General features: G+C 31.3%; 3 protein-coding genes and 1 long non-coding RNA gene across 11 annotated transcripts; all 4 read right to left on the bottom strand.

Moving 5' to 3' along the window:
• Positions 1-1,872: 1,872 nt before the first annotated feature.
• Positions 1,873-2,854, bottom strand: LOC132800562 (uncharacterized). Its single transcript, XM_060814510.1, has 2 exons — positions 2,245-2,854; positions 1,873-2,012 (listed from the first exon to the last, which is right to left on the bottom strand). The coding sequence occupies exons 1-2, from the start codon at positions 2,852-2,854 to the stop codon at positions 1,873-1,875; spliced, it is 750 nt and encodes a 249-aa protein (XP_060670493.1).
• An 867-nt stretch (positions 2,855-3,721) lies between these two features.
• On the bottom strand, positions 3,722-4,475 carry LOC112492419 (uncharacterized). Its single transcript, XR_009635517.1, has 2 exons — positions 4,161-4,475; positions 3,722-3,853 (listed from the first exon to the last, which is right to left on the bottom strand). It is a non-coding gene; the product is annotated as an uncharacterized LOC112492419 (long non-coding RNA).
• Positions 4,476-4,833: 358 nt separating this feature from the next.
• LOC112492417 (coatomer subunit beta'-3-like) lies at positions 4,834-7,582 on the bottom strand. Of its 6 annotated transcripts, none has more exons than XM_060815188.1 (10): positions 7,346-7,582; positions 6,899-6,922; positions 6,733-6,794; positions 6,580-6,634; positions 6,463-6,499; positions 6,027-6,352; positions 5,806-5,937; positions 5,529-5,677; positions 5,300-5,368; positions 4,834-5,202 (listed from the first exon to the last, which is right to left on the bottom strand). In XM_060815188.1, the coding sequence occupies exons 1-10, from the start codon at positions 7,346-7,348 to the stop codon at positions 5,148-5,150; spliced, it is 912 nt and encodes a 303-aa protein (XP_060671171.1). In that variant the 5' UTR covers positions 7,349-7,582; the 3' UTR covers positions 4,834-5,147. The 6 variants fall into 6 exon arrangements, with proteins under 6 accessions (XP_060671171.1, XP_060671173.1, XP_060671172.1 ...); XM_060815190.1 differs by having other exon boundaries at positions 6,733-6,788; positions 7,346-7,581; XM_060815189.1 differs by having other exon boundaries at positions 6,899-6,919; positions 7,346-7,581.
• Positions 7,583-15,774: 8,192 nt separating this feature from the next.
• LOC112490091 (polyadenylate-binding protein, cytoplasmic and nuclear) lies at positions 15,775-19,402 on the bottom strand. Of its 3 annotated transcripts, none has more exons than XM_060815185.1 (10): positions 19,226-19,400; positions 18,701-18,975; positions 18,244-18,428; positions 17,877-18,152; positions 17,571-17,797; positions 17,425-17,484; positions 17,012-17,174; positions 16,456-16,611; positions 16,187-16,365; positions 15,775-16,098 (listed from the first exon to the last, which is right to left on the bottom strand). In XM_060815185.1, exons 4-10 carry the CDS (start codon positions 17,965-17,967, stop codon positions 15,994-15,996), a joined length of 981 nt encoding a protein of 326 aa, XP_060671168.1. In that variant the 5' UTR covers positions 17,968-18,152; positions 18,244-18,428; positions 18,701-18,975; positions 19,226-19,400; the 3' UTR covers positions 15,775-15,993. The 3 variants fall into 3 exon arrangements, with proteins under 3 accessions (XP_060671168.1, XP_060671169.1, XP_060671170.1); XM_060815186.1 differs by having other exon boundaries at positions 16,166-16,365; positions 19,226-19,399; XM_060815187.1 differs by having other exon boundaries at positions 15,775-16,365; positions 16,475-16,611; positions 19,226-19,402.
• Positions 19,403-21,636: the final 2,234 nt, after the last annotated feature.

Raw genomic sequence — 21,636 nt, 5'->3', positions numbered from 1 at the left:
CACAGTATTGGTGACAATTTTTCATAGTATTGATGACAATTTTCTAAAAAACCGTCGTTAATACTATAAAAAACCATCATTAATACTACCATCCTCATGCAGACCGTTTTCACCATAGAATTTTCATATATATATATACATATATATTATATACAAATATACTTTGACTAATGGATAATCATATAACTTGCACTTGGTTACCTGTGCATGGTTAACTATACTTTGTGCGTTTCAATAGAGTTCCATTGCTTCCGTATACTTAAACTATACTTTTGGGTTTCAATTTAGTTCCTCAATTTTCAAGTTTTTCATTTGAGGTTTCAATTAATTCCTCAATTTTCAAGTTTTTCAATTGGGTCTTCAATTTTCATTTTTATTTCCATATAGATTCTCGATTTTCTTTTTCTTTTCTTTTTTCTTTTTTTTTAATTATTTTTTTTTTGGTTGTTAATTAAGATCCGCAATTCTAATTTTTGTTTCAATCTGAGTCAAAATCATGAAAATTTGATCAAAATAAATGTTTTATACTATATTAAATATATATTATTAACTTAGAAAAATAAGGTAAAAATATAAACTTCCATACTGTTGGCCTGCGTCTTAATTGAAAATCAAAATGAAAATTAAGAATTCAATTTAAATTGAGGGTGAATTAAATGGTCTAAAAGTATAAGTAACAAAAATAATTGAAAGATGTTATTGAACACCAACGGTGAATAATCACTTGAAATTATACCGATGATTCTCGGGTAATCAATCCACTGAAGCCTATGCTACTAGAGAAGTTAGAGTTAGGATATGCTGGTCACCGATTTAGATTTTCGTTATTTGATGTTTTTTAAATAAGATTTCCAAAATGAAAACTATAAAATGTTCTTTCTTTCTTTTTTTTTTTCCTTTTTTTTTCTAAACCGATTTCACCCTCTTTGCTTGGGAAAGGCTCTCAATTCTCCCAGCTAAGAGTAGACGATAAGAATGGCACTTGCGTCTAGAAGTCATTAAAAGAGTATTAGCATATTGTTAACTCCAAAATAGAAAAATATATCAAATGACAATTTAAATGATTACTAGTAATGTATTCATTTTTAAAGTTATAGAATTTAAAATTATTAAATTAAATGTTCCAATTAAAATGTGATATATACATGGTGATTACCACTCAATAAATTTTACTTTGCACTGTAGACACTATTTTTCTAAGCATATAGAGCCTTGTCTACAGCTCCACTTCAAATTCATTGTGGTTATGTTGTACAGTGCTTTTTCACAAGCTTTTAGCAATGAAATCCAACCTACCTTCTCTTCTTCATTTGCCTGTTTCTCTTCATTCTTCTTCTCCTCTGCCCAATTTAAGCTCCCAATTTCAACATCATCCAAGTAGTAATTATAGCATTTGATCATTGAACCATTTGTGTTCTGGCTTGCTTCTGCCTATGCTCTCTAATTAGATACCTCCTCATAAAATGCCTACAGATTTCAAATTCCTTTCATTATTATATAAAAAAACATAAAAATGAAAATGAAAATGAAAATGAAAATTTCTTTTAATATTTGTGCACTAGCATATGCAATTACTAGTACTTACACTTAAAAAGTCGATTCTCGCATGATCATATGTTGCTACATACATATTCTCCATAGGACATACTGACAATAAATGCTGAGCTCATTGATGTTATCTCTACAGTTATTTCCCGATCCATCATTCTAACCCTCTGCATATAACAATATATTTCTAATATATTAGTGTTGATGTTCTAGAACTACATAAAAATATATAATGAAGTGATGAATAAAATATGGAATTGAACAATATATATATATATATAATGCAAGCGGGGCTGTAAATTAAAAAAAATAAATAAAAAATGCCTAAGTCATGTCTTCGTAATACACTATAGCCACTCTAAAATCTTGAATATGACTAGAAGTTTGAAATGATTCTTGCAGTTTATGAACCCAAATCTTGCCATGATCTCCAAGAGAGAAATAGAAATGGAAAGATGCTTTCCCTAAATTTGAGGAGCGTATAGAGTGAAAAGGCAGCATACTATATGTGTATTCTACTTCATGCAGATTTGGGGCATCAGTCTCAGTTGTTGTACCCAGTTCCATGCAATTGCAAATATCTAACTTAACTCAGTTTCGGGCTTCAAACCTCCATAGTTTCCAGACTGCCAATCTTGTCCAAGGACAAATATTCAATGCCAACAAATTTAATTATTTGATTTTGAAGCCACTTACTTGTAATTGCGACGAATCTTAGAGTTGGGGAATTCAAACCATCACTGGCTGCCAAGTTGATCATCTCGCATGGCATAAACATACTAAATCTTAGAGACTCAAGACTTGAACTAGTTCCAACCACAATCTTTCCAAGTTCAATGCAGACTTCCACTTCAAGTGTTCTGAGCCTTTGAAGACTACTTGACACCTCAAGGCTTGTCAGTTTATTACATTGGATAATTATAATGTGCTCAAGTAAAGGACAGCTTAACAAAAGATTCTGGACAAAAGTCTCATCCACATCCATATGTTGCAAAGCCAAATTTTGTAGATTAGGAAGACTAATTGAATTGCTGCAATAATGATTCTTCAACCCACATCCACTCAAAGAAAATGCGGTTAATGTCTTGGAAGAAAGAAGTGCAACTCCAGGCAAGTTGCAGTGCAATTTTCCAGTTTTGGTTTTTGGGATTTCAATATAAACCTCTTCCAATCTGCTATTTGTCAAAAAGTCATTCCACTGATTGATTAGGCAACTTAAATTTTCCTGGTTATAGGTGGTGATGTACAGCTTGAATCTCCGCACACCCAAATTTCTTGTGACAAAGTTTTGCAAAGAAAGCTTCATATAATTTGGGAAATCGTTTTTATGGAAGTACTTTTGGAACAAACTCACAGAAGGACATGATGAGCTTATGCTTCTTCAGGTCTTGGACAAAGCATTTGAACGAGCCAAGTCTCTGGATGGAAGAGAATAAAGTATATAATGAAGAATGGCTTCTGTCAATTCTGAGATCAAATCCATGAATATGAATATGATGCCAAAATGTAAATTTTTTTTCCCCTCTCCCTTCCTCTGAAGGTACCATATATATAGGTTACTTCTATGTTACACACATCTTATAAGGTTTTACTTTTACTATGACTTTAAAAAGGGCCTTAAAAAAATGTTATTATTATATATATATATATATATATATATATATATATATATATATATATATATATATATATACATGTATATATACATATAGGGGTGATGGATATAAGGGAAGTTGGATAAGGATTTGTCTCATTTTTTTCCATGCTCATCCATGCTGGTTGCAAAAATAGTTAAAGCACATAAACTCAATTAAGGAAAATTAGAGCACGCAAACTTATAGTTAACCCAAAATATATATTTTTCTACCAAAAAAAACTAATATATTTTTAAAAAATCATTTAGCGTAGCCTGCAATGCTTTCATGTTTCCATGTGGATGGCAAAATTTGCCATTCAAAATATAACTTTAATTAACCACCTTTACTGTGCTGGGACGGATGTTTTTGCACATCTTAGAAGAATGACGATCTAGTTTTCTACAAGTCAAAATGTTTACTACGATCTTACGGAATTAATGGATCTATATAATTTATTTAGAAGGATAAAGCCACCATTCCTGAATGCTTTCTTGTTGGTTCCCAAAAAAGAATAAAAAATAAAAAATTAATGCATATATATAATTTATTGTCTTATTTATTTTTTGTTACATTTATTGATGTGCAGTTAACAATTTTTACATACTAGGCAAGCGCATGAAATTTGCTGCAGTTTTTGAAGCATGAATCCACACAACCTTCTACTTTTCCTGCATATAACACAAAAGCAGTTTGATTAAGAGAAATAACTCAATAATATAAACATGTGTATAACAAAAGGAGATGCAGAACTTCTGTGTGGTTCTCTGTATTTTTCAAATGAGTAAGATAGTTTTCTCATAATATATTATATATAAGGAAAACTGATATGGAAATTGGTAAATTAAAAGTGAGTGAAATTGAGATTTGGGCTATGAACTTTTTCACAGACAGAAAAGGCAAAGGAAAATGCATTTTGAAAATCAAACATCATTTGTGAGTTGAATATTGAGGATTTTGAATCTTTTTTGTCCATACCAGAGACAAATTTGGTGCACGAGGACATTGCACAACCAAAAGTGCAATCATAGAGTCTCTTGAAGTTGGTCCTTGCAATTCTTTAAACATAAACCGGTACAAGTTACACTCGTTTTTTTACCAGCACATTGTAATGTACATTTAACAATGCAACTAAGGGATTGACCCTGCACACTAGTAGCAGCTAAAATCATGATCATCGCCGTAAACAGTAGCGCCACTCTTCTTGAATCATGTCCTTCCATGGCCATGGCCTTCTTTATTGCTGTCTCAAAAATCTGGTTCTGAGTGTATTTTGAAATGGAAACAATCCTATTATTTATATTTCACCCTGACAGAGGAGAAATTTAATTGACTGCAAGCTTGTGATCATAAATTGAGATCCCATATAGCTTTACATTTATTTTTCTCATTTCAGAGGCAATCTCATTCACAAATGACAGAATTAATGATGATCATTAATGAATGAGATCATAAAAATATTAAGTGCTTCTCTGTTCTTTTAGCCAGAGGATAAACTTTATGTTTTTTTATTTATTTAATTTATAGTAATTGGTATGATACGTATGGATACATAACAAAAAATGTGTACCCAAAAACCTTTACCTTTATATCCTTTATCATATATTAATAAAAAGGCTTTTGTTTCTGAGATCACGGTTGAAAACTCAAATCAACTAATTTCATAAAAAAGTATTATTCGTAAAAAGCGCAGCTGTTACAATCAAGTAAGTTTATTCTAACACACACACCATATCTTTGTTTCTATTGGCTACCTGAAGATTTATTCAATCTTATTTGATATCGCACAAAAGTAACAGGAGGATCAACAACAAGAGTAGTAGTAATTAGGTAAAGATTGCTCCTTCTGGTCTTCCACCTCAGCTTTTCAACATATAAATCTCATCAGAAGATAGCAATACTGCAGCAGTTGCCAAATTTATTCCTTAATTTCTTCATCCATAACTTGGTTTACAGAATCGAGCTTCAAGAGTAATTGATTTTGACCATAATGGTTCCTTTGTCACAACCAAACACCACCCTGTAGAGAGTAGTAATATCAACAAAAGGAAATTGGCTTTGATAAAAAGAGAATGAGAATTGCTATTAGCTGTAAATTATAAAATAAGAAAACTTACTGGTGTGATCCTTTTGTGTATCCGATACCCCAAACTCTTTCAAGATTGTAGTTCAATGTGTTCTCTAGCCTGTAAAATGAATTTGAGCGGTGGTTACCAAAAACCGCATTATGCAACAAGCAGGTGTGTGAAGTAAATATGACAATCTATAAGCTTTAACGAGAAATACTGAGTAAATCAACCACATTGAGAATGTAGTTGATTTTGAGTCATATAGAGATCAAGTCACCTATATGTGGCGGCATGCCATATGCGAATAGTTTCGTCTTCAGAAGCTGTAATTATTATGGGGAGCTCTGGATGAACACAAACTGCTGTAACATTGTTCACATGTCCTTCTAGTGTTTGCACACAGCTTTTTGTTTGATAGTCCCATACCTGTAGTTTCCATAAGATCATTATCTTCCAATTGTATTACTGAGTCTGTATAGATAGGGAAAAACCAAAAAAGAAAAAAAAGAAAAAAGAAAAAGAAGAAGAATAGATTGACTGATTTGCTTGCAAACCTTAGCAGTATAGTCATCAGAACCACTTAATAATGAGGTTTTATCACCACAAACAAAGTAACCAACGCAGTTAACTCCCTTCGAGTGACCTTCCAATGTAAAACTTGGGACAGGGGATCCAATGTTCCATATCTGTGAAATGAGGCAGAGAGGTCAATAACAACCAACAAATGCATTAACTACTAAGCAATTTAATTAACAATATATGCATAAAATTATACCTTAATAGTGCCATCAAGCGAAGCAGTAGCAAAAGTACTTGTTTCTTTTGGATTGAATGCAACTTGCATCACATAATGGGAATGCCCCTCAAAGATCTGGCTGCATATCCAACCTTTTTCCCAATCCCAAAGCTTTACAACCTTGTCATCGGATGCTGATAGTAGATATGGAAGAGTGGGATGGACAGCCACAGATCTAATATAATCGTCGTGTGCTTCAAATTCGACGATCTTTTCCATCGTATCATAGTTATACACCCTTATAAATTTGTCATCAGCTCCAGCAACAATCCAATGTTTGCTTTCTATGAACTTTGCTGATCTAACTGCAAACATATAAGATTAAGGATGTTGAGAAAAAATATGCAAGTGGGGAATTTCCGCTTTCCTACAGAGGCATTAAATGTGATGGAGAAGAAAATGTAATGTAATTTACCTGGTGAGTCGGTGAGCTTGAAAGACTTTTCCATTTTCTGAAATAATTTCATAAAGTTAGCTATATGCATAAATATTGAAACATTTCCCTTGTCCAGATACATAAAATGGCCCTTACCTTTGTTTGGTGGTTCCAGATACAGACGGTTCCTGAGTATAAACTTGCCAGAATCCTGAATTTAAAGCATTACATACTTAGCTTCCCAGTTTTGCAAATAGCATGTATAATTCAGAGAAGCAAGAGCAAGATTACTGGAGGAGAATTAATTACCATGGCTCAGTTGGATGTAAATCCACTGATTTTACTCTTTCGGATTCTTGGACAAACTGTTGCTGATATATAGTTAGTCATCATTTTAGTAAATTGAAGAAATACACTCTTTATAGTGACATAAGCTAAAAAGAATAATAAAAAACATAGAAATACCATGCTATACCTCAAGTTTGAGTGAAAGAGACTGCTGGGCAACAAATGCAATGCAAATAAGAGGCAAAAATTTGTCAGTCCAAAATTAATTCTAAAATCAACTAAATAATTGTTATCAGTCTAAATCATGCATGCATGGTTCCAGACTTGTTTTAGAGCAGAAGAGGGTCTACCCCCAAATTTTATCAACACAGTGTTTCATACATATATCGAGGAGTACTCAACTACAAAATTCTTATTTTTACTTTTGGAAATTTAAAATATATTTATGAATAATAAATATACGCATTTTATTATGCAGGTCCTACATGCTTGTGTGAAAGATTCACAAAAAAACTGAAGATTATATATATAAAATCTATTTTCAAAAACAAGACTCTTTTAAACAGAAAAGAGACATATATATATATATATATATATATATTTAGAGAGAGAGAGAGAGAGAGAGAGAGCTCACCATTTTCGATGCTGGTTGCTGAAATTTCTTAGATATATATATAAAATAATGCTTCTAAATGGAGTCCCAAATGAAGATGATCAAATAAGACTAGTGAATATATAATTATAGTATAATAATTAGGAAAGTTTTGCAGCTCAAAGGAAAATGTTGTGCTTTGCAAATTTAGTAGTTGTGAAGAAGATGAGGCATGATGACATCCTTATATGGTATGGAAATCTTAGCACCTAAGGAAATCATCATGCATGCATGCATTATCCACTACCAATGATTTCCATTTTGTTGATCAAAGACTAATTTTCTCTATGTTGTCATCCAATGAGCCGCACACCGTCCATTGATCTGATGCATACGAATGGATGGTTGAGATGGAGTTCCAGTTTTTATTTTATTCTTATTTATTTATTTGACTATTCGTAATATGGCTAATAAAGGAAGGTCATCAGAAACTTCCGAGTAAATGAGGGAGACACAACGCAAAGTTTGATTTTATAATATATATGGCACGTCCTTGAAGTTTCAGGTTTCAACAACGCGTGCGTAGTGCTCAAAGTCTCATTTTCGGTGGATATACAAGCCAAAGTCAAAGTCAAAAACTTTTTGCCCTCTTGGGCACCCTTTTTTTTCAATGTTAATTTTGTTTATCCCTTTTTCAAGTCCAAATTTTCAATGGGATATACGAAAGCATTAATTCAATAATATATATTCTTTTATTTGTTTAATTAAGTACTTCATTTACCAGCTGCATCTTCATATAGTTTTTTTTTTTTTTTGAACCTTAACTTTTGATAACTTTTGAGGGCTTAATTTTATTTGAATCATATCAAAAATTAATACTGAAAATTCAATTTGTGGTAAATATAAATTTATTATTGACGTAATAATTTTATTTTTAAAAAAATAAACTTCGGTAAATCTTAAAATCTTTGTTAAATGATGCATGTACTTGTAATGGTTAATTTCCAGGCCAACTCATCTTCAAGGGACAACTGTATATAAATTATATATGCAATCATTTTGTTTTCATTTAAAAACAAAAAAGTTAAATTCTTCTTCATTTCTTTTGAATCGAGTTGTTACTAAGCAAGAGCTATAGGCCTCGCCGAAAAAGAACAAAGCACATTGTTACCACCATTATATGAATTTTATGTATAGATTTATTAATTTTAAGATAAACTTTATTGGCACCTAATGAACGTATTATCTAAGTATTATCTAAGTAAAGTGTTGTATGTACTTTTCATTGTTAATTTCCAGGCCACTCACTTTCAATGGGCAATCGTTTATAGATTATACCATTATAGATGGACTCATTTTGTTTCTTTTATTTGAAAAAATAATAATAAAGAAAAACAAAATTCGTCACTTCTTTTGAATCGAGTCAACAGTTTATTACCGACCATAAGCTATAGGCCTGGCCGGAAAGAGAAGAAAGCATATTTTTGACCTCATTACTTGGGTCTCAAAAAGTATTAGCTAATTAGATCAGGGGCCCATTCTTGTATCTTTGACTACGGAATCAATAAAAAATAAAGCCCATTAAGTTTAGATTATTTGTATGAATTTCATGTTAAATATTTGTTTATCAATTTTAGTTTTGCAATTGTTTAAATATAAAGTCTATTTAATATTTCAGTAGGCCATGAAACAATAGTTTTACATGTCTAGATTATACAATAACTCCTGAGAGAGCTCATAGCATAATCACTACCACATATTTTCGTTGTGAAGATACACATGAAATACCCTGAGAGAGTGCATACTAAGAGTTATTACGTGTTATCTTTTTAATTAATTAAAAAAAAAATGGAAGAATATTCTTTGTATCTATCTTAAGCACCAATATTGAACACTCATTATGACGAAGTCTAAATAATAGTTAATTTCTAAAATAATAACATGGTGGAAGCAATGAGATCTAAAGAGCCGTTACTGATCCTGACTCCCAAAAAAAAAAAAAAAAAAAAAAAAAAGCCATTACTGAAGTCGTTATATCAAAGAAACACCATAAAACTTTTAAATTTCTCAAAGTCAAAGCAATCAAAAGTAACAGTTTGACCAAATTTACATTTAGAAAGTCCATTTTACCCTTTATGAATGTAAACTTTTGCTTCAGATATTAATATCATTGATTATTTCTATTCGACTGTGCATAAAAAAGCAGCTATTGTCTCTGCCACACACTAATTCAATTCTCTCCAAGAGTAATATCAATTGCAATTTAGAATCTCATATTCCAGTATAAAAAATAATATACTTCAAAATATATATATAAATAATGATAATAATAATAATAAAAATAGCTATTATATTTTTGGATTCATAATATGCAAGAAACAATATGTATTCCTGATTTTGTACTCATCAAAGGCTCTGATTTCCTAATTATATTATTATTACATGTAATACAATTATTTACTTAAAATATCTTTAATGATAAATGTAAATTATTATTTATATGTACATGAATTGATATTGTTTAAATTTAATCGATAGAAATATAAAATCAATTTTAAAAATACTGTTCATTGATAATGTATAAAAATTTATTTACAGCTGTTAATTAATTATATATATTTTATTACATATATTTTTTTTGTTATATGAGCTTGATAAATTCGTTTAAATAATTTTATTAAAATTTATTTTTTCCAAATGATCGTTTATTTCTCTGATATGATTAAAAAAATTAGCAATAAACAAAACGATTGTTATTTGAGATCTCTAATCACTCTATCATTTTATATTTTGCTTTTTTTTTTCTATTTTTTTTTTGTTCATTTTATTGTTTTTACATTTTTTAGGATAAAAATAAGAAGTAAAGGTGGAAGAGCGAGTGCTTAATTACCAACTAATTTCTTACTTCCCGTATCCCATGTACAGATCTCTCTCATCTTATCTTTTATTTTTTTGGTAATACCTTTTTATAATATCTATAGTACTTATAAGAGGGGAAACAATAGATTTTTGTCATCATGCTAATGCTAATGGATTTGATTTCCAAACTGTCAATAGCTATTCTCCATTTTATACTTTGTTATCTCCCATTAAGAGACGTGGCTCGATTAGGTGTTTTGTCCAAGAGATGGAGAAGCATAAGCGCATAAGCGCCCTCCCTGGCCACAACCATGGAGATCTTCGCTTTGACATAGGCTTGAAGTTTCAACGACGCGTCCATAGCGCTCAAAACCTCATTTTGGTGGACAAGTCAAAGTCAAACTTTTCTTTGCGGCCCCCTTTTTCAATATTTAGATTATGTAGTCCAAATTTTTAATGGGATATACTAAAGCACTAATTTAATAGTATATTTTTATTTTCTTAATTATTTTTAAAGTATGTACTTTCAGTCATCCTTAAAATCCCTTTACTTTAATGAGCATATCTTTCAAATTAAAGAGCTTCTATAAAAATGAATAGTGAAATTTTATTATGTGCTTTAATAAAAGTGTTTATCATGCTTTTTTATTTTGATGTAAACTATGAATATTAACTATTGTATACCATGAAATAAAGTAATAAACATATATTTTTTTCTATAAAAAAAAATTGTATTATGGTGTTAACACTTGTGCAATACCAAATGGAAAATTGTAAAGCAAAATGCAATTTGATAACTTTTAAAATCATATTATTTTATTTAAAAAGCTGTAAAAAAAAAATTTGACATTCAATATCTCATATTTACATTTTAGTCTAGATCTATTAATTTTTAACATAAACCATAAAAGGAGTCATATTGCCCCACAATTGAATTTTTTTTCATTTAGTTCTTTCAATCTTTTAGAATGAAATTGAGAAAAAATTAATGATAAAACCTAAACAACTAAACGATACCGTTTTAACCTATCAAATCCTCATCCTTTTCTTTAACCTATGCTCAGGGATGTAGTGTCGAAGCCTTTAAAAGGGCTATGCGGTTCTCTCTTAAAATGGCTGGTTAGTTAAAAATAAAGAAGTATATATTTTTTTTTCTGTCATTAAAATAAAGAAGTATATATATATATATATATAATGTAAAATATAAAATATTTAGGAATTCGAGGCTTAAGATAATTACAAAATCAGGAATATACTTTTTTTTTTTTTTTTGGGGTGAAAATCAGGAATACACTATTTGTTGCATATAAAAATTCCTAGAATAATGGCTTCTTCTTGTTTATTTCTTTTTATTTTTTATTTTATTTTATTTTGTATGAGCAGTTGCCGCATGCATGGGTGGATTTATTCTTATTAGTTTAAGGCCAAGACAGATGCAATTAATTAATGAGTGATATTAATTAATATATGAGGAGTTTCTCGAAGGTCGTGTTCTTTGCTACATTTTTATTATCCAATAACAAAGAAATTAATTTTTTTTTGGGGTGGAAAATAACAAAGAAATTAATTGGATATGAAATAAGAAAGATAAAGGTTATCCTCCAATTGGCTAAAAGACAGAGAAGTATTAGTGCATCACAAATGCCGTGCGATTTGGGCAATGCTATTGCTATAATTTAACATTCTCTCTCACATTGGCATTGGATAAGTATATGTGTCACATAACCTTTTATTGAATTAGATATTATTATTATGTTTTTAGGTTTATTGTACTTTGTTATTGATGTTGCAATTTATAAGTCCTCTACTTTTGATTTGGTGCAAATTCATCCATATTGACATGGTACCAAGGATATATGTGACATTGATATAACGATCTAATGTGAAATATTCATTAAAACCTATAAGTAATGCTTCTTGTTATTAATGACAAATAAAAAACGTTTCTTGTTATTAATACAAAAAATTGAATTTAATTACTAAAATGGTGATGTAATTGGATAAATGCACATAAAATAAAAAATAAATGGCCCAATATAGTGGTTTTGAAAATAGAGGGTTTAAATTGCAACACCGTAAAACTAGAATGTACTAAAATGTAACCATTATATATATTATATGAATAGTTTTGAGCTTAATATGATAAATTGTGGGGAGTATCTTTTATTTTTATTTTTTGAAAAATGAAAGAAAACGTATAGAGCAAACCTATTTTCACCTACAAATCTCACCTTCATAACTTATTCATCTGGTCACCACTACGAAAACATATAAACCACTAATTACTTAAATTATTGGTTACTTAATTACTTAAAAGATATAAACCAAACCAGATGAAGACAATTGTCTAAATCCTGTGACCTATTGAGAAGACCTATTTCTCAATGATATTCCACCATCAAGACAATTGTCTAAATCCCGTGACACCATTTCATAATAATTTGTTGATATCTTCTTTTTATAAAGCAAATCAACTTCGATTCTTGTATAATCCACATCACTTCTACTTTTATTGTAACAAAGTATTTCCTTTTTATATGGAAAAAGTCCTGATTTTAGATATGGACAATTCCTCAATATGTTGTTTCTCATAACAAAATATTTTCTTCGCGCGGTAGTATATCAAAGTGTTTGACAAACCATTCCTAGTGGTTCATTTTTAAAATTAATCAGTTAAAAAAAGTATATCTTTTTCAAATTAAAATAACAATCTACCAGCATATATATATATATATATATATATATATATATATATGCTGCAAAACTATTGGCCTTCTTGCAAACCTTTTCAATATGCTGCAAAACTATTGGCCTTCTTGCAAACCTTTTCAATTTGCTACACATTTAACTACAAATTCTCAGATTTAATATTTATAGTGTGTATTTTGCACATTCTTGAATATGAGAAGGGAATAAAATAAGATTTACTGAGGATGTAGCTGGCATTGCAACGTTCCCTGAGGATGAAGCAAGGGCACCGCAATTAAAGGAAAATATGTTATCATAAACATAAAAGGAAATTATGATAAAAAAAGTGTCATTAATTCCATCTCTTATTCTGTCAAACATCTATTATTCACGTTGCACATACACCGATTACGTTCAACATTTCTAAAATTGGAGATAAGATCCACTCTTTCCTTTTCCGGTTAGAGTAAGAAGTGGCAGCAGTGGATCCACCTCCACTGTTTGAAGTGCACAGAAGCAAAGAAAGTGTAGGAAAGTGTGAGAAAAAGAAAGAAAAATGAAGAAAAAGATAAGAGAGAAAGAGAGAAAATTGAAAGAAATTCTGCATTAAAATAAAGAAAGATTACAACAAAAATTACATTTATTTGTCTTTTTAGTATATTATATGCTAGAAACTAATACAATGCTTCTCACTTGACTTACACATCATTAAGCCTAACAACTTTTTAGTTACACCTTAAGCTGAAGCCTAACTACTTAACAAACAAGAATAAACTTGCTGTAACTTCTTCTGACGTGGCAAACTGCATAATTGCTTCAGTTAGTTAGTATGAAGCCAAAATAAATCTGACGTGGCAACCTGTCTTAGAGTCTTCAATAGTCCCCCCTTAAGCTAAAGTTACTCCAGTAACGCTGCTTGATAAGAAAATACTTCAAATAAACTGGTCTTGAAATTTCTGTCTAACTCTACAGCATAAAAAAACATGATCACAGTGAATTTGACTTCATAGAGTAAGGAACCTCACAGACTTTCAACTCGGTCCTTAAAAATTAACTGTGAAATCCCTAAAGATTTGGTAAAGATGTCAGCAATCTGCTCTTTGGATGAAACATATCTTATTTCAACTTCACCTTCTATAACTTTATCTCTCACAAAGTGAATATCTATTTCAATGTGTTTGACTTGAGCATGGTGAATTGGATTTGCAGCTAGTAATGCTGCAGTAAGATTATCACTCCAAATAACTAGTCTTGGAAACAAGAACTCCCTTGTAAGATTTTTAAGTCAATACAACTCAGCTATGACATGAGCTAAAGCTCTGTATTCTGCTTCAGTGCTAGACCTTACAACCACATGTTATTTTTTAGCACTCTAAGATATTAAACTAGCTCCCAAAAATATGCAGTAACCACTTGTTGACTTTCTGTCATCTGGATTACTTGCCCAATCTGAATCGGCAAAGATATGAAGTACCAATTCATTTGAAGCTTGTAATCGAAAACCAACCTGTATAGTACCTTTTAGATATCTTAATATCCTTTTACAAGCCTCCCAATGAACAGTAGTAGGAGAATGAAGAAACTGACTCAATTTATCGACAGAAAAAGCAATTTACGATCTAGGGAATGTTAAGTGCTAAAGAGCTGCAACTGTATTTCTAAACAACTCTGGTTTATCAAATAGATCTCCTTCATATAATGAAAGTTTCTTACCACTTAACATAGGAGTAGAAACACTCTTAGCACCCTCCATTTTGGTTTTGTGTAGTACTAAAGAGCTGCAATTGTACTTCTAAACAACTCTGGTTTATCAAATAGATCTCCTTCATATAATGAAAGTTGCTTACCACTTAACATAGGAGTAGAGACACTCTTAGCACCCTCCATTTTGGTTTTATGTAACAAATCCTGAGTATACTTACTTTGAGAAAGTTGGGTAATACCATTTGATCTGTGAACCTCTACTCCAAGGAAAAAATGCAAATCTCCAAGATCTTTGAGAGAAAATTCAGAATTCAGATCTTTGATAAGCTATGTAAGATAGTCAATATCATTCCCAGTAACTATAATGTCATCAACATACACTAGTATCATAGCACATACAGTGTTTGAATGCAACATAAACAAGTTTGTATTAGCTTGAGAATTTGTGAACCCTTTCCTGATAAAACACTTTTTAGCTTAGCAAAACAAGCCCTTGGAGCTTGCTTCAAACCATACAAAGTGTTTTTAAGCTTACACACATGTTTTGGATACTTAGAGTAGGTCAAACCTTTTGGTTGAGTCATATAGACTGTCTCAGCTAAGTCACCATTCAAGAAGGCATTATTAAAATCAAGCTGTTTAGCAGGCCATCATTTTGAAAGTGCCACAGTTAGTATCAATCGGATGGTGGCAGGCTAAACAACTTGACTAAAGGTCTCAAAGAAATCTAAACCAGGTGTCTGCAAAAAATCTTTTTTCACAAGCCTGGTTTTATATCGCTCAACTGTCCCATCATCATTATATTTAACCCGAAAAATCCACTTGTTACCTATAATATTCATATTAGGATTCACAGGTACTAAATCCCATGTGTTGTTCTTCATCAATGCTGAAAATTCCAGCTGCATTGCATCTCGCCATTTTGGATCAAGCAAGACACTGTTGACAGATTGTGGTTCAACAACCGAGGCTAATGAGCTTACAGGCATAGGGTGGTTAGTAGTGAAAAAAACTCGAGAAAGATTTGGTTTAAAGATTCCACTTTTGGACCTAGTAATCATAGGATGAACAGAAACTGAACTTTGTTGAGCCTTATTATTTTTCAAGGTGAAACAAATTTTGACAGATCAGAATTTGAGGCAGCAACTAAAGGAGCATGAGAAGCAAAATCATAAGATAAGTGACTCCTCCGTTTAGTGAATTTAATTTGGGCTTCCATATCTGTCAAAAGGAACGTATTTATTCTATAAAGTCTTCATATAAAACGCTAACAACACAAAAAGAGGAATAATTACCAAAATACACAGAAAGAGGAACAAGTGGCAAACCTGTTTTCTAAAACTTGTGGAAAGATGATATTTTTGAAATAAAAAAGTATCATATGTTTTATTTCATATACATGTTATGCTATTAAAATTAAATAAAAGGTATTATAACTGTCAATGAGACCATCTTTTCACATACGAGAGGAAAATTGCACATGCATTCTGTTGGAAACTCTGATTCCCTGTATTACTCTGCTTTGTTTCTCTCATTGGTATATCCTGTGATTTCATAAATCATGTAAGAATAGCTTGCTGGAAACGGAAAGAAGAAAACAAAAATGTTTACCAAAGAAAGCTATTTCTGTACAATTGTGGAGAGATGATGCTGGTAATTCTGAACAAGAGGACACTCCATTCCAACATCTATCAATGGCGAGTTTGGAAGTGAGTAAAATGAAAAGTAAGGAGTGAAGCTGTATTTATCTCTCTGGTTCATGTTGCAATCTTCTTTCCTCTGATCAAAGGCCACATACAGAGACGTTCCTTCTAAAACAGATCATGGGTAAAATAAACAGAAGTTAAAGAAATCGAAAACTTGATAAAACAGAAAAAGAAGCATGTCGAGACTTAGTATACCACTAAATGTACGTAAGACCTTTTTTGCTTCCTCAAGAGTGGAAAAACAAACAAAACCAAATCTCCTACTGATCCCATTGGCATGACACATCACTCTAACAGAGATTAATTTTCCACGGGCTCCGAAATGTTTTTGCAGTTTGCTTTCACCGAAATCTAACAAGGAGGACCAAAAAAAAAAAAAAAAAAAAAAGAATTTATATGATTGACCAAAGAAAGTCAGCAAAAAATTTGAACCAAAGAAAAAGCATAAACTTGACATATTGCTGAACAGAATTTTACAAAATCTCGGTTGCTAATGCAATTAAACCGAAAAATTATATCAGAATTCTCTGGAAACCAAGAGACATGGTTAAAAATCCCTCTGATGGTTCACAATTCACAAAGAAAACATAGTACAAAAGAAGAAAGTTGAGTGTATATTTTTGTTTCTTCTACAAGTAGCTTACAGCTCAGACAGACTAATTGATAAAAGACAATTATATTATATTTAGCTACTGAACAAATCCACTCAATAAAATTTTATACACTAGAAAAAGAAGTATAGTGAACGAACCAAAGAGACTGACGGTTTCTCTTGCATTAATTCCCCTTGAAGCAAAGGAGGCAAGGATCTTGGATAGGTTATCATAAGAAGGAAGCTCCTCTGTTCCAAGGTCTGAGAAAGCAATTCTACTTTGTCTTGTACCAGTATATAAAGCAATAAACGGGTCACCAGCCTGAAATTTGTAGACTCAGAAAACTTCATTCAATGTGTTTAGGGTATGCAATTGAACTATTAAAGAAGATTAGCTTATACAACAAGAAAACAATAAATACATAATCATTATCATAAAAACAGTTTAGAGCTAGAGATAAGTCAGTCAGAAGGAGCTAATTAAGCCAATATTATTAAGATGAAATGGCATCTCTAACGATTACAATGGTCAATGTAATCCTCTTTTTACAAGGGAGGAAAATTGCACATACATTCTGTTGGAAACTTTGATTCCCTGTATTATTCTGCCGTATTTGTCTCATTAATTGACCCTGTGATTTAATAAATTATGTAAGAATAGTTTTTTTGGAAACAGAAAGAAGGAAAAAATGGCTAGAAAAGAAAGCTGTTTCTTTACACTTGTGGAGAGGTGATGCTGGTAATTCTGGACAAAAGGAAACTCCAAACCAACATTCATCAAAGGCGAGTTTGGAAGAGAGTAAAATGAAGAGTCAGGAATGAAGCTGTTGTAGACAGGACTGGTAGGACGGAAAACAGTATGATTCAAATCACTCTGATCCATTTTGCAATCTTCTTTGTTCAGAGCAAAGGCAACATATAGAGACCTTCCTTCTAAAACAGATCCTGGGTAAAACACACTGAAGTTAAAAGAAACCCAAAACTTGATAAAATAGAAAAAGAAGCATGTTGGGACTTTGTATACCATTAAATGTATGTAAGGCCTTTTTTGCTTCTTCAGGAGTGGAGAAACAAACAAAACCAAATCTCTTACTGATCCCATTGGCATGTCGCATCACTTTAACTGAGATTAATTTTCCACAGGCACCGAAATGTTTTTGCAGTTTGCTTTCATCTGCTGATATATCCAAGTTGTGAACATATAGATTTGAAGCCTAAAACTTTTCAGTGTGGCAGTTGAAAATCTCCTAGTGCTTTAATAGCTCCATCCTCTCATCTTTCTTTTGAGCTCTTGCTGTTCCTGGTCCACATTTTGATTTACACATTTTATCGGATAATATCCACATTGCTTATAAATGTCAACCATAAGATGAACAAGAGCATATGTTTACCTTCCAGTGAACTATTCAACACCTCAACAGCATCCAAAGCCTCTGCTGGTAAGCCAAAGTTTACGAACCCGAAAGCTCTTGATTCTGGAAGGAGATCCTTAGTCATATCTTCAGCCTATTACAGATTTGTGAAGCTTGGTTCTTCACGGGCTTCTATCCTTGTGATAGCAAGTTTTGACACATATCTGAAGGGATCCAAAAGAATTGAAAATCAATTGCATCAACATAATTTCAGGAAAAAAAAAAAAAAAGATTTATCAAAAATTTTAAGAAAATTTAAAAAAGAAAATGAACTACAATATAAACTGGTAAACAGTCAAAAGGTATATTCAGAGGATAGAATTTTTAGTAGCAGTCAATTAGCGTTATACGAAATTCTTTAACTATTCTCTTTGTGAATCAAATATCTAAAAGTCCATAATGATACAAGAAAAGAAGAATAAATTAGGTGGCTTACATTTTCTTCCATATGAACACTGTATTATCAGACTTCTCTGAATCCAACTCGATAAAACCAAAGCCCTTACTCTTCCCATCTTCTCCACGTACTTTGCAGGGTAGGATTATGCCAAGATTTCTGAACATATCACCGTTGGTGATTAAAAGGTCGAGATTAATCACAGACTGGCTGCGAATACCCCTTTTTCCTGCCACAGGGTTTCTTTCAGACCACATCATTTTCATTTTCATGGGTTTTCGTGGGTTTTCTCTTTATTGCCTCGTAGTTGTATGCTGATCAAAGCAGAGGAGAAAGTTAATTCGATCAACAATGGGTACCAAAAATCAGTCATATCAATATCAATTATCACATACCATTTCTTAAAGAACCACTATGATTTTAGTAAAGACAAGATCCGAAACCCTCCGATACAAAAAAGAAAACAAAATAGAAAGAATCTTACTAGCCCAAGAGATGAACAGAAAACCACTGATTTCAAAACAGAGTTTTCTTTTAACTATTTTATAACAAAAGAAGAATCACCTCGAGTAACCGGGAAGTTGCCGCCGTCGAAATGCAACTCCGTCATCGGCGAGTACTGGGAAGCTTCATTTTCCTCCATGAGAGAGAGAGAGTGAAGCACAGAGAACGTTCTGTTGGTTGTTATTGAGAGTTGGTTGTAGAGAGAGAGTGCGTGGAGGCCTATAAGTGTTTGCGTAGAAAGAGAGTGTGTGGAGGCCTGTAAGTGTCACTGTCAACGGGGTATATAAAAGTTCTTTTACCGTCTTCAGTACTAGGGAAATAAATGATTGGTTATTTATTTATATTTTTTTTTTCCTAGTCACTGAATTATACCATGTTTTGTTTTTTGTGAAACCCTGAATTTTAGCAATACTTTGGTTCTTTAATTTTAATTTTTGTATTTTTGTATTTTATTTTATCTTTTGAATATTTCATGTCCGATCCATAGGTTCATTTTTTTATTAAAATATAATTTATAAAGGTTTTTTGAAATTCTTATCTCTGTTTTTTCTTAGAGGGGTTATTTTTACATTTTATCTTTATACAGTTTCATATATTATGAAATGCCAAAAATACCTTCTTCTTTTTTTCTTTTTTTTTTAATACTTCAACTACCAACCGTAATATGTTTCAAGCTGAAATCAACACGGTTTGATTTGCCACCCAAAATCATTTTTCTCATCACAAAACGTGCTGGAATCTAGTGGGTATGAGAGGATTCCAACAGCATAGTTTGATTTTCATCACTTTTTTCACCATTTTCAATATCTTCTTTTAATTAAACCCACCTCGTCATTTTCTCTCAACCAAAAACATGGAAGAAACCGTGGGTGCGAAAGGAATCCAACAATATAGTTTGATCAAACTTACCTTATCATTTTTCTGTAGTTTTTTAAATATTATTAATTTAAAAATATTTTATTATTATTTTTATTTTTTGATATTTATTGCATGTGGGATTCCATAATTATGTTGAAGATACATTACAATCCGTACAAAAAAGAAACTAAAGTTTTGGGACAAAAATGGGAGGGGGGAAAAAAAAAAAAAAAACAATAATGCAAATAAACCCTTTCATTTATCATCTAGCTTAAATCCTTAACTCCATCAACACAACTTATTTATGTAATTAAGCAACGTGCCTCTTGCAGGCCTTTTTGCCTTGTGTGATCACGCAAATGTAATAGTTCGAGTCTCGTATCCTCTTGGTTCTTTTTTGTTCCTCAAAACTTGGATGTAAATCTACCAATTTAACTCTTTCAGATTCTTTCCCAAATTCTTTCTTAAATTCATATATTTATTAGAAGACAAGTAAACTGATTAATTAAACAAATACATATGTACATATATATATATATAATCTCCTTATTATGAGATTTAATAATAAAAATACATTGAAATAGCAAGCTGTATTGTTCCTCAATTTTCAGTGAAAAAGGCTGTCGAACACCAAATGCAGACCAAATAAGAATTGGACCAATTTGTCAGTCTCCAAAACTAATTCCATATTCAAGCTAATAAGTTTTATTAATTTAAATCATGCTTGCATGGCTCCCCTTGTATATATATATATATGCAGCAGAGAATACCCCCGATAGGTACTGACACAGAGTCGCGGACTTTCGTATACATGTTTTCTGTTCAACGACTTTGATACACATATGAGGTCAAAAAATAAAAATTATAAGGGGTCAACTAAATTGTTTCTTTCCCTTTCCGGAACGGGGCCCACATGTTGAAGGTTTTTTTTTTTTTTTTTTTTTTTTTTTTTTTTTTTTTTTTTTTTTGCTATGCCCGCAGGCACCCCTTACCCCACGTGAACATTAAATAAGTAAAAATTAACAAAATAATAAAGATTTTTTGTTTATAGTATACCATATATATATATATATATATATAATTTTTTTTTTCCAACACTAGACAAATTAATTCCAACAGAAAAGAGAAAGGTATTAGCTCAAAGGAAGTTGTTCTGCTCAATAACAAGTTCTTGTTATGGATTACACACTATAAAGATGATGTTGATTATATCATGAAATGATATTATTCCTACATTGCTATTTGTCTGGTTATTTTGACCCCCTTAATTTTTGAAAAATAATATCCTGTACATGAATGGGCTTGAATTGGACATTAGTGAAACGCATTAATCTTCTATGGATTACGGAATAAAAGTAATTAATTTCCTTTGGATCTTCCAATTCAAGATATGTGTTCCAAAGGTAAGGGTGATGGCATTAAATTCCCATGAGGAAGCTATTGGGTCTTTGCTGACTTACATATATATATATATATATATATAATATTTTATCCATAATTTTGGAGAAAAACAATTAAGTAAAAATCCTGATATTTAATTAAATAGAAAAATAATTAGAAAAATGATTTTTATTGTCTCACAAATCACTCTATATCTCGGACAATAAGGCTAT

Source organism: Ziziphus jujuba, chromosome 1 (genome assembly GCF_031755915.1).
Source record: "Ziziphus jujuba cultivar Dongzao chromosome 1, ASM3175591v1".
NCBI lineage: Eukaryota > Viridiplantae > Streptophyta > Magnoliopsida > Rosales > Rhamnaceae > Ziziphus > Ziziphus jujuba.
The sequence above is the reverse complement of the archived record's forward strand: the minus strand, read 5'-3'. Positions and strand labels throughout refer to the sequence as shown.